This window comes from Perca fluviatilis, chromosome 15, assembly GCF_010015445.1.
Source record: "Perca fluviatilis chromosome 15, GENO_Pfluv_1.0, whole genome shotgun sequence".
NCBI lineage: Eukaryota > Metazoa > Chordata > Actinopteri > Perciformes > Percidae > Perca > Perca fluviatilis.
The window spans coordinates 1,310,798-1,323,297 of record NC_053126.1 but is presented as its reverse complement, the minus strand read 5'-3'; the positions used below and the strand labels follow the sequence as shown (position 1 = coordinate 1,323,297).

The window sequence follows — 12,500 nt, the reverse complement described above, 5'->3', positions numbered from 1 at the left end:
TTTACTGTAAAAAAAAATTTAATAAAGATGATTAAAAACCAGATTTTTGCTTTTTTTTACTTCCAGCTTTATATGCAGATGTGAATAGCAGCCAGGTAACGTGTTTCATGTCTCAGAGAACGTTTAAAAGATGCTTTCATTTCCTTGTTCCTCTGCTTGTCTGAAAATTATTCAAATAACAAAACATCACTGCGCTTTTTAAAAACATTGTATATGTGGAATCAAAGATGTAAAATCCCCATGTTATGTTACACACAGACGGGATTCTCTCATTATGGATGTGCACACAGATTGTACATACAAGCAGTAATATTTATAATCAAAATACACTTTATTTATATAGCACTTTTCAAAATAAAGGTACAAAGTGCTTAACAAGACAAAAATAAAATTGCAGATAATGAAATGTTATACAATTTTTAAACAGTATAAAAGATATACAACATTGAGCAAGGAGCTACACAAGACAATATAAAATAATAACAGGAGAATGCCATATGAAATATTTTAGGCATGCCGAATTACTTAATGACTACTTAATGCACAAATATCATTGGCTGTGCTTATTATGGTTATTAATATGAATTTAGACAGCGTGCATTAAAGTTTATGTATTTTTCAGTGGAGTTTGGTGTAACTTTCGCGCATCCTTACAGGAACTGAAATACAAACGAAAAGAGACAGAACAGAACACAAAGGTTTTCTTTTTTACATTCCTAGTAATAAAATACTTCTTGGTGTTTTGGAGGTATGCCGAATTTATGAATGGTACTTCCTGAATGGAGAAATATCATTGGCCGTGTTTATGGTTATTGTTATGAATTTAAAGCAAGTGTGCATTAAATGTTAGTTTTTTTTAATGGAGTTTGGTGGAACCCACTCGAGAAGGAACGTCAGGTTAGTATCCAGCTGTTGCACCTGCGCGCATCGTTACCTTTAAGATGCTCGAAGGCAAAGCCTTGTTTTAGCTCCGAGAGGTCCCGGGGACCGGGCCGCGGTTGTTTACGACGAAGCACCGTGGTTGTTGTTTTAATTCGACGTAGAGGAATTAACGGACAGAATACATTTCGGATTTCATTATGTGTCGGCCTACCGTGCAGCAGCGGCGGCGGGCGGGGGCGAGAGGGACGGCACGAGACGAGACGAGACGGGGTCCGCGAGGAGGGTGCATGCACAAAATCCTTTCCCTTTAAAGCGGAGAGGGACAGAGGGGGTGAAGGAGAGATAAAAAAAGAAAAGGAAGAAAGACAGAGAGGGAGGGAGGGCGAGAGAGAGGGAGAGCGAGTTTGAAAAAAAGAGAAAGATGTTACCCTGTCGATTGAAACACCGAGGCGGAGCCATGGACCGCAGCCGAGCAGGAGCGCTCTAGTTAGGGGACGAGCTGTACGCAACGCCGAGGCTTGGGACCCGACGCCGCGGCCTTTTTCCGGAGCTATCGCAAAAAAAATAAATGACACCTGCTAACAGCTGCTATGATTAGCCATACATCCTTCTCATCTTCAGTATAAAATAATCTCTATTTTGCATGCAATTCACCAAATTTTATTCCAGTAGACATAAGCAAATTATATTAAAATGCACCATTAAAGGAAGCATGATAACAACCATTGTGTCGCATTTTACAAGAAGCATCTTAGTGCCTGTTTAACGCCAACAGATTGCCATATACATTCATAATTATCAGCCGAATTACTAATAAGTGTTAGCCGATTTAAGCTAAATATCGTCCGCTGCCATTCTATATGTTGCACTAGTTAAGCCGGGCAGGTAGAGGAGAGATCCAGGCCTCAGATTCAGCTGTAGGAGCGCTTGGTCCTGGGCTCCGGCCCCCTCCTCCCTCTCCTCTTTGCTCCCGGGGCGCTCAGCTGTTCAGGATGGACACCTCCTGGAGTAATTTCCTCTTTCAGGTAAGTCTTAATTCATGCTGAGGCTGCTTTATGCTTTGGGTTTTTTTTTGGGGGGGGAGGAGGGGAAAATGGGAGGAGGATTGGGGGTCACAGAGGGGTCAGGGTGAAGCTGGCTTTTGGGTCCCCAGCTGGCAGGTTGGGGTGTAAATCACGAGATTTATCAGGATACATATTAGCTTTTGATATTTGCTGATAGGTTAAAATCTGTCATTGTGGCATTCAGCCTCTTGATTCTTATGCAGGAGTTATTTTGTATGTGTGTGTGTGTATATATATATATATATATATTGGTCTCTGTATTTATTGTTTATTTCATATTAATGTTTAGTATGTTTGTTTGTTTATGTTTTTTATGTTTGTTTTTGTTTGTTTATGTTTGCACCAATCACCAAGGCAACTTCCACATAAGTGTAACTTATTGTGGCAATAAACCTTTTTCTTATTTGGATTAGAAAAAGGTTTCTGATTTAAAGCTGCAGTATGTAGGATTGTGTATAAAGTGTGTGTGTGTGTGTGTGTGTGTGTGTGTGTGTGTGTGTGTGTGTGTGTGTGTGTGTGTGTGTGTGTGTGTGTGTGTGTGTATTAAAGGTACTGTAGGTAGTCTCAGTCCCTCCCCACTTTCTGCTAAAGCCCAAAACGGTCTCCTAAGCCCCTCCCCCCACAAGGGAGAATGGATGTGTGTGCACGCAGTTAGACATCCCCCCCCTGGCCCTGATTGGTCCATCTGAACAGTTAGACACGCCCCCTACAGGCTGTAGGTGGAGCCAGAGGGGCTGGATTTATTCTAAATGACCTGCTTCATGTAGTTCTACTGGAACATAGGCTCAGTTTCAGCACATATGACAGAAAGGTAGTTTTATAATCTTACCTACTGCACCTTTAATCACAGTTACATTTATAGCGACTTTAAAAAAGCAACTAAAATGTTATTACCGAACTCTTCTAGACACTTAAAAACAAAAAATGTCCCTCTTTGGTTAATGTATTATAAAGATGGAGGTATGTCTCTCTTTGGCTAATGTATTATCACCTTGTTTGCTCGTTATGATGTCATAAGGAGAAGATTCCTGATTGGTCCATCTGAGCTTTCATTTTCTCAAAGACGGTTTACACCTATCACCATTTCTAGCCACTGGGGGACCATAGGCAGGCTGGGGGAACTCATATTAATGTTAAAAAACCTCATAAAGTGACATTTTAATGCCATGGGACCTTTTAATAACGGCGTTCCTGTTCCCTGTCTTGTTAGACGCCGTCTACCCCGAGCCAGGCCGAGACCCCCCTTCAGTCAGACCTGCTCCCGGAGCTCAGCGGCTCGGCGCCGAGTCCTCCGGCCGACCACATGGCCTCGCCGCCGTCCACCGTCGACACGGCCGCCCTCAGCGAGGAGCCGCCACCGGGTGAGACACAGACTCCCACGGGACGTTTGTTGTGGCATTCAGCGGTGGAGGAAGTAATCAGATTACTGCAGTTAAAGTACTAATACCACACTGTAATAATACTGTTACAAGTTGAAGTCGTGCAGTGTTAATGTTGCTTCAGTAAGAGTGTGTCAGTGTCTTCAGGAGAATGTAGTTAAAGTATTACAACATGTAGAACGTGTAAAGGATCACACCAGTCGTGTGGTGTCTTCCCGTCCAACATGAACTTCTCGTTCTGGGTAGAAATTGAAAAATAACTTCTTTTTTTTTCACTTTTTTCAAAAACTTTTTTATATTTCTGATCAATTAACCTAATTTTAAATGACATTATACCTCATTTTTGAGTAAAAATAAATAGAAATTATGAACTATTTTGACTAATAGTTCATATCACAGCATGTTGAGACTGGTTCATGTCAAAGTTTAGTCAGGAGAGAGTTTTAAAACATTTCAACATGGCTATGAATTTGAATAAAACACCCACAATTCAATGGAAGTAATCATTACTTTTCCCTGAGAAGAACATGGATGCATATGTTGTAGGGAACCCATCCAACATACCTGCATGACTGTAGCGGAGTAACTAAAGTAACTAGTAACTAAAGCTGAAACAGATGAATGTAGTGGAGTAAAAAGTACAATATTTCTCTCAGAAATGTAGCAGAGTAGAAGTAGAAAGTGGCATGAAGAGAAAAGACTCAAGTAAAGTACAAGTACCTCAACATGTGGACTAAAGTACAGTACTGGAGTAAATGTACTCAGTTACATTCCAGCACTGGGAATACTCTTCAGCACATGTTACTGATGCTGCTTTATTTACACGGAACATTTCAAACATCAGCACAGAAAGGCAGTTTAGTGATCAGCAATAAAATCAGTCAGACGGAATCAAATGAGAAAGCTGATTATTGATTTAAATCTCAGAATCAGCTTTATTGGCAAAATAGATGTGGACAGGTATCTGACTTTTGCACTGTGCTGTCAGTGTGCGTAGACACAACCAGACGTCACAGCTGAACACAACACGGCACTGACCAAAGACAGGTAGCAGGGCGCCCGGATAGCTCCCTTGGTAGAGCGTGCGCCCATGTGTAGAGGTTTACTCCGGGTTTGACTCCGACCTGCGGCCCTTTGCTGCAAAAACAATGAAGTCTATTTATAAAGAGGAACAATACAGCGATGTCAGCGATAGATTTACTAAACAACTGCAACATTCGAATGCATATTATTTTTTTTTTTTTAACAAAACCTTGGGAAAAGATGGTAGAAAGAAGGAAGTAAGGCAAGAATAGGTCAAAACAAGCGGCACAAAACCTTCAAAAACAGGGACAAAAACTTTGAAAAAAAGCGAAGAAAAAGACAGTAGAAGTAACTACAAAATTCTTCTAGAAATTTTGACAGTGTGCCTACTACTTGGTGCACATCCAAATAACACTGGCTAACAGTAAATCTGCTGTTTGACATGTCCTGCAAAGAGAGGACAACATGGCCTACAGCAAAGAGAGGACAACATGGCCTACAGTAAAGAGAGGACAACATGGCCTACAGTAAAGAGTCTCCATGACAGGAGGTGTGTGTGTCAGAAGTTGTTGCTATGCTGATTTCCACAGTGAGGGAGTAGAGGAGGGAGGGGGAGACAGTGGCTTCCATGGGTCAAACATGTCCATTTAATGATAATTATACCTCTTAAGTTTGTTTTGTAATTCAAAAACCGTGGGTCCAAACGGCAAACATATTATCATCACAAGATAGATAAATGTCTGGCGAACGCATTGTTGTGGTTTTTATCGCACACTTTACTCACTGGCACGCCCACTTTACTCACTGGCCGGCCCACTGGCCCGCACACTTTACTCACTGGCACGCCCACTTTACTCACTGGCCCGCCCACTGGCCCGCACACTTTACTCACTGGCACGCCCACTTTACTCACTGGCCCGCACACTTTACTCACTGGCCCGCACACTTTACTCACTGGCCCGCACACTTTACTCACTGGCCCGCCCACTGGCCCGCACACTTTACTCACTGGCACGCCCACTTTACTCACTGGCCCGCCACTGGCCCGCTACACTTTACTCACTGGCCCGCACACTTTACTCACTGGCCCGCCCACTGGCCCGCACACTTTACTCACTGGCACGCCCACTTTACTCACTGGCCCGCACACTTTACTCACTGGCCCGCACACTTTACTCACTGGCACGCCCACTTTACTCACTGGCCCGCCCACTGGCACGCCCACCTTACTCACTGGCCCGCCCACTGGCCCGCCTACTTTACTCACTGGCCCGCCCACTTTACTCACTGACCCGCCCACTTTACTCACTGGCCCGCCCACTTTACTCACTGGCCCGCCCACTTTACTCACTGACCCGCCCACTTTACTCACTGGCCCGCCCACTGGCCCGCCCAGCCAAGTTTCATCAATAGGTTTTGTTTTGTTATGAAAAACATTCAAATGTATGTAAAAAAAGAAATAGTAACATATAGTAACATAACTAGCTAGTTGTGTGTGTTTTATGCGTCTTCTCTTCTGATTAAAACGAAACTGTTTAAACCATAGAATAAGGATCAAACAATTAGGAAGTCTTAGGTATAGTAGTATATGTAGTTGCTACGGTAACAACAGGCAGACTATCCGGGCTGCCTTCAGCAGCCAACGTTAGCTAGCTGGCTCTTTAGACAATGTACCATGGATGTGTTAAACAATGCACTGTTAAAAGTTACCACGACAACAATGGCTTCTCTTTAAAGTGGTATGGAGAGTTGTCTTGGATGGAATACAGGGTAAATAAGGACGAGCTCTTCTGCAGCATGTGCAGACATTTCCCCAGCAGAGCTGACAGCCAATCAGAGAGAGAGAGGAGGCCCTCACTGAGGTATATTAAGTAGTAAAACGGGTTTCATGCTTCTTGTGTTATTAATTAAGTAACCTAGTAACCTTCCTATTTAGTAAGAAATGGTGAACACTGAGGATGGCTTCTAGCTGAAACACGTTTGTGTTTTGTCCACATTAAATAAGAAGAGAACTGTGAGTGACCTAGTTTTTAGTTTTCTTTGACCCTGTCACTGCCGTGGACTCCATACACGGTCTAAGATTTGGAGCCTTGTTGCCCACTTTTCATTATATCTTTCATAATTTAAACAATGATAGGCTGGAAGTTTTCATTCTTTGATTTTCTTTTACTGCTGGTAACCATTTGCTGCTCATGATCTGCCCGTAGTCCTGAAGCACATGGATAGGATATGTTACATGTGCGAGTTTTGTCTGATGTAGGCTATTCTGTGTCATGCAGTATGTAATTTAGATGCCTTCTCTGCTGTTTGGGTTCATTATTAGTTGCCACCAAGTGCAATAAAATGGTTCATTTTATAACAGTGCTGTACAGAGTCAATGCTGCTGGTTCTGCCGCTGCCTATATATTTTAGCCTGAATAGGTTAAAACCGTCAGGTTTTTGTCTATATTGTTGTGTACAAACTTTTTAGACTGAGTTTTGTTGGTTGAGCATGTTGTAGACAGTACTGCTATTACCGTATTAGCTTTTTGCTACTTCTACGTCTTTTTGAAAATGGCCCACTCACTTTTGTACTGGCCCGCCCAAAATACTATTTCTGCCTAAGCCACTGATTCCAGCCCCATACACACACATTGGAAAATCTGAAACGGTCTGAAAACTGGACGATACATAAACTGTGATTTGGTAGAAACCGTGCTTGATATCAGAATGCCCATTGAGCCCAATAAAGGCCAAAGTCTTGTCTTTGGTTTAAACTTTTAATTATTTTTCTACATTAAAGTATGGCGATACAGTATGGCCCCAAAGAGGGGTTGTTTTGAGCGATGTTAAGCGATTTCACACAGTTTTCCCATTAAAGTCTATGGGAAATTTTGCGGCGTTTTTTTGCCGATTTCGGGAAAACCGCACGGCAAATCTATTTGAAAACACATAGCACACCATTCCCGAGCATTACACACGTTTTGATGTATTTTGTGTGCATGTGTTGGCAACACACCGTGACTAGTAGCGGGACAAAAATGTGGCGGAATAAGTATGGGGGATAATAGTCAGTGTGCCAGTTGCTGCTATTGCAGCACATCGGCACACTGAACTACAGCCTTGTAACTGAAAAACAGTTTGCAAAAAATGTCACGTACCCCCTGAAGTCCTCCAAAGTACCCCTGGGGTACATGTACCCCCATTTGAGAAACCCTGCTACTAGGGTAATATTAAGGTCTTGATTGTATGTGTTTGCTATTGTACTGGGATAAGTGCACGTTCACGGCTTTCTTAAATAGACCACGGTATCCATCACAGATTTACTGATGCAGAAATGGAGAATACGCATGCGGCATATGTTTCACCCGCTGAGCAGCAACTAATTATGGAAAGTTATGAGGAAGTGAAGCATGCAGAAAAGGGAAATACGGCTGTTGTTATCAAACGGAGAGAAAAAGCCCGACAGACAATAGCGGACCGACTGAATCCCACTTTTTTTCAGCTAGCCTGCTCTGGAGCAGGCTAGCTGAAAAGAATAAATCGCCATGGTTACTTGGCTGGGTTTAATTCAACCTGCTTTTGTGCAACCAAATCAAAGCTAAATTCATCCAGGATAACCTGAATATCCCGGCTTAATCCCTTATCCTGGTTTTGTGCAACAGGCCCCAGCTCTGTGCTGTGTCTGGTAGTCATATTAATACGAGCTCTGTGCTGTGTCTGGAGGGTCTGACTAGGGTAATATTTAGGTCTTGATTGTATGTGTTTAATATTGTTTTTAAAGGTGCCATCCAAACACAGTGATTAATATTAATACGAGCTCTGTGCTGTGTCTGGCAGTCAAAGCTCTGGCCAGGCCGAGCCGGCCGGCCCATGTCTGCGCCACCTGCAACAAGGAGTTCAAGAACAGCTACAACCTGCGGCGCCACCAGTCGGTGCACACGGGCGTCCGCATGAAGGACCGCGCGGCGCGGGAGAAGGAGGACGCAGGGAGGGGGGCCCGGGGGGGGGAGAAGGTGCCTCTGTCCCTCCTCCAGCTCACGCTGCCACTGCAGCCTGCACCTCCCTCGCTGCCCCCCAACGCCACAGACCCCCAGCACGGTCAGCACGCCAGCCAAGAGAGCCAGGCAGTGTCTGTGTCCATCGCCCCGGCGACCGTAACCATGGCTGCGCCGCCTCAGCCCATCCAGGCAGCTGTTGTTGTTGTGGGCTCCATGGAGCAGGTGGGTCCTGGACACCGGAAACACCTCCACATGTTTCTACGGAGGCCAAAAAAGGCCGAAAATGTAACCCAATCTGAATATTTTTTGTGATGGGTGAAAGTTTTGGAGGCTGCAGTATATGAGGGAAATATGCAAATAACGTTAATACCGCGATAACACTATTAACTGTGATAAATAAACAGATATGTTCTCAGTTCTGCTGCTTTCAGTTTTCTGCTAAAATACAACAAACTGCTTGTTCATAACTAATTTATTTTATTGAACAAATTGAACATTGAGTTGAATATAAAAGGCAGCACTAAAAAATAATGATAGTTACATTTAAAAGTGCAGTTTTCTGCTGATATTTACTTTCAACTCAAGTCCTGGATAAGTTGAATTGAATTGAAAAACTTTATTAATCCCGATAGGGAAACTGGTTTGCCACCAACTATACAGCCATCGAACACAATACACAACCAACAGACAAATAAATAACAAAATAATTCTGCATTAGGAGACTAATAGACCCTGATAAAAAAGACACAATTATAAGAAAAATTCAGTTCCACAATACATAAATGTAAAAAACAAACACTATAAAAAACAAGAATAATATTCAACAGTTAACTGTGTTGGTTAAAATATCTAACCGCTGCGGGAACAACAGACCTTCTCATGCGCTCACTAGAGCACCGAGGCATTACCAATCGCTCACTGAAAGAGCTTCTGAGTCCTTTGAACAGATTGTGTAGTGGATGGCCTTCAAAAAGCAGGACAATTTTTAGTTGAACTAATCCTCTTCTCTAAAGTAACCTCCAGTACATCTGGGTTAAGACCAATAACTGAACCAGCTCTCTTGATTAGCTTATTTATCCTATTTTTGTCCTCAACAGATATACTGCCCCCAACACAGTACAGCATAAAAAAGAACACTAGCTAAAATCCCTTGATAAAAAACATTTAAGAGCTTTGTGCTGATGTTGAATCATCTAAGTTTTCTCAAAAAGAACAATCTCGACTGAGCCTTCTTCATTAGGACATTCATATTCTCCTTCCAGTTTAATTTCTCATCCAGATGTACACCTAAAAATTTGTAGCCTGCATATGGTCCATATGGAAGCTTTGTCTCTGAAATAATCATTTTAGTCGATTGCCCCCTGAATGCTGTTGTTGTTTTAAACTGTATTTCTGCTGGTTTTAACTGTAAGGTGTCCTTGACTGCTATGAAAGGCGCCTATAAATAAAATTTACCTTGTATTATGTATTATTATTATTCAGGGACTGTGTATTTGTCAATCTTCCTAACTTCTCTGCTGCTGCTGCTGCTCCCCAGAACCCCAACCCCAACCCCACCCCCACCCCCACCCCCACCCAGGTGAGGAAGAACCATGCCTGTGAGGCGTGCGGGAAGGCCTTCAGAGACGTCTACCACCTGAACCGCCACCGGCTGTCCCACTCGGACGAGAAGCCCTACTCGTGCCCCGTCTGCCAGCAGCGCTTCAAGAGGAAAGACCGGATGAGCTACCACGTCCGCTCGCACCAGGGCGCCGTGGAGAAACCCTACGTCTGTCCGCACTGCGCCAAGGCCTTCTCTCGGTACAGACTCACATCAGATCACACATCGTAATCACAACTTTGTTTCTATTTGTGTTGCTCTTTTTCAGATCCATAAGCTGTTCTGAGCACTAAAAACTACTAGTTAAAACTATTCATTACTAAAAATGCAATTTTCTAAATTCCTTAAAGGTGCCCTGCCACACGTATTTCATGACTTTGTGGTGATGTCTGAAGGTCTACCATTGACTCTGTAACTTGGTTACCTTGTTTCAAGCCATTCTAGCGTGGTATAGAAAGCCTGCAGGAAGACTCAGCTCGATTTCTGCCAGTTCTCATTAATAGCGCAACCATTGACATATATAAACTGGACCACCAGGTCCCGTGTCTCTGTACGAGACCAGTGAAGGATATCAGAAGTCTCTTTCGCGGTGCTGGCTGAGCGTTACTGAGCAGCCTCCAACTGAGCTTGAAGACGTAGATGTGACGTGAGCAACCTGTCTGAAAGTGTGAAGTCTTCTGGTAGCTGTGCCGAGAGAAATCTCAATCATTCCCAATCTTACAGAGACGGAGAGCGTAGGTATATGTAAGGAGATAACATAGGCACAGGCTAATTACTGATCACTAACATGCTAGTTAACATTAGTCATTAAACCTAAACAGCTAATGGAAGTCCAAACTGCCTGAGAGCTTCTCCTGTACTATACGGTAATTCCTCTACTGTGTGACAGTAAGTCTCGTGGTTATGACCCAATCGTTAGCCTATTGTTATAAAAGCGTCTGCTACGGAGCCATAACGTGAGCTACAAGGTAATGGAGCCTTTTATACATTGTCGTGTTTCTTTAGAAATAAACAACGGACAAATAGAGTCTTTAAACGCTTCAGATGTAAAGTTATTCTCTGTCAAAGTGACGTCAAAATGAATGAGAGTCAATGGGATGCTAACGGGAGGTGATGGCTTGGTAGCATCAAAATGGCGCCATAAGAGCTACGCGTTACGGGGAGAGGCTTACCCCATTGGTTGGAACTGGGCGAGCTCATGAATGGTAATGAGCTCAGGCAACACCACGTCAGGAGGTAGCAGTTCATTTTCACATTCACCACATAACACAAACACATATGGACCTGACATATTTCAATAAATACAAGGACAAACGGCTTTGTGTGGCAGGGCACCTTTAACTATTATTAAATATCGTTTACAAAGGTCTCACATTTTGTCATTTTCTTTTTGTAGGTGTAGGAATAAATAAATGCCGTAACGTTGCGAAATTAAATGTTTCAATCTACTTTATTATGTTATTTTTAGTTCCATAACATAAGAGCTCTACATGCGTCTAATATTTAATTAATTTTGTTATTGGAGTATTAAAGTCAGGTAACGTTAGAAGGTTGAAAGAACTTAATTAGAAGTCGCTTTGGATAAAAGTGTCAGCTTAATGACATGTCATGTTATGTAATGTGTTAAAAAGTCTTACAAATTTAAAACTATGGGCGCCCGGTTAGCGCTCCTAGGAGAGCGCGCGCCCATATAGGCTACGTTCAGACTGCAGGCAAAAGGGGCCCAAATCTGATTTTTTTTTTTGGGGTCACGTGAACAGGTAAGACTTCTTCAGAAGTATTGTGAACACTCAAATCAGATTTAGACCACCTCCATATGTGGTCCTGAATCAGACTAGGTCTGATGTAGACCACTTTCATATGTGGTCCTGAATCAGACCCAGGTCTGATGTAGTGTGAGCAACCAAGGAGGATTTGATGAGACTTTCTTCATCGATATTTGTCCCAATGATGCTCCAGCGGGAGTTATGTCTAGAAACTAGACTAGGCTACAACATGGAGACCAGTGATGGAGTTAAACAGATAGAAACTAGACTAGGCTACAACATGGAGACCAGTGATGGAGTTAAACAGATAGAAACTAGACTAGACTACAACATGGAGACCAGTGATGGAGTTAAACAGATAGAAACTAGACTAGACTACAACATGGAGACCAGTGATGGAGTTAAACAGGTAGAAACTAGACTAGACTACACCATGGAGACCAGTGATGGAGTTAAACAGATAGAAACTAGACTAGACTACAACATGGAGACCAGTGATGGAGTTAAACAGATAGAAACTAGACTAGACTACACCATGGAGACCAGTGATGGAGTTAAACAGATAGAAACTAGACTAGGCTACAACATGGAGACCAGTGATGGAGTTAAACAGATAGAAACTAGACTAGACTACAACATGGAGACCAGTGATGGAGTTAAACAGATAGAAACTAGACTAGACTACAACATGGAGACCAGTGATGGAGTTAAACAGATAGAAACTAGACTAGACTACAACATGGAGACCAGTGATGGAGTTAAACAGATAGAAACTAGACTAGACTACAACATGGAGACCAGTGATG

At 42.8% G+C, this 12,500-nt stretch overlaps 1 protein-coding gene across 2 annotated transcripts in view; it reads left to right on the top strand.

Annotated features, from left to right (window-relative positions):
- The first annotated feature begins 1,264 nt into the window (after positions 1-1,264).
- Positions 1,265-12,500, top strand: part of LOC120573832 (myc-associated zinc finger protein) — a 19,694-nt gene continuing 8,458 nt past the window's right edge. For both annotated transcript variants that reach the window (XM_039823692.1, XM_039823691.1), the window contains exons 1-4: positions 1,265-1,907; positions 3,157-3,307; positions 8,168-8,550; positions 9,866-10,128. In XM_039823692.1, coding sequence (XP_039679626.1) covers positions 1,875-1,907; positions 3,157-3,307; positions 8,168-8,550; positions 9,866-10,128 — 830 coding nt within the window. In that variant the 5' untranslated portion in view covers positions 1,265-1,874. The remainder of the gene's footprint in view (positions 1,908-3,156; positions 3,308-8,167; positions 8,551-9,865; positions 10,129-12,500) is intronic.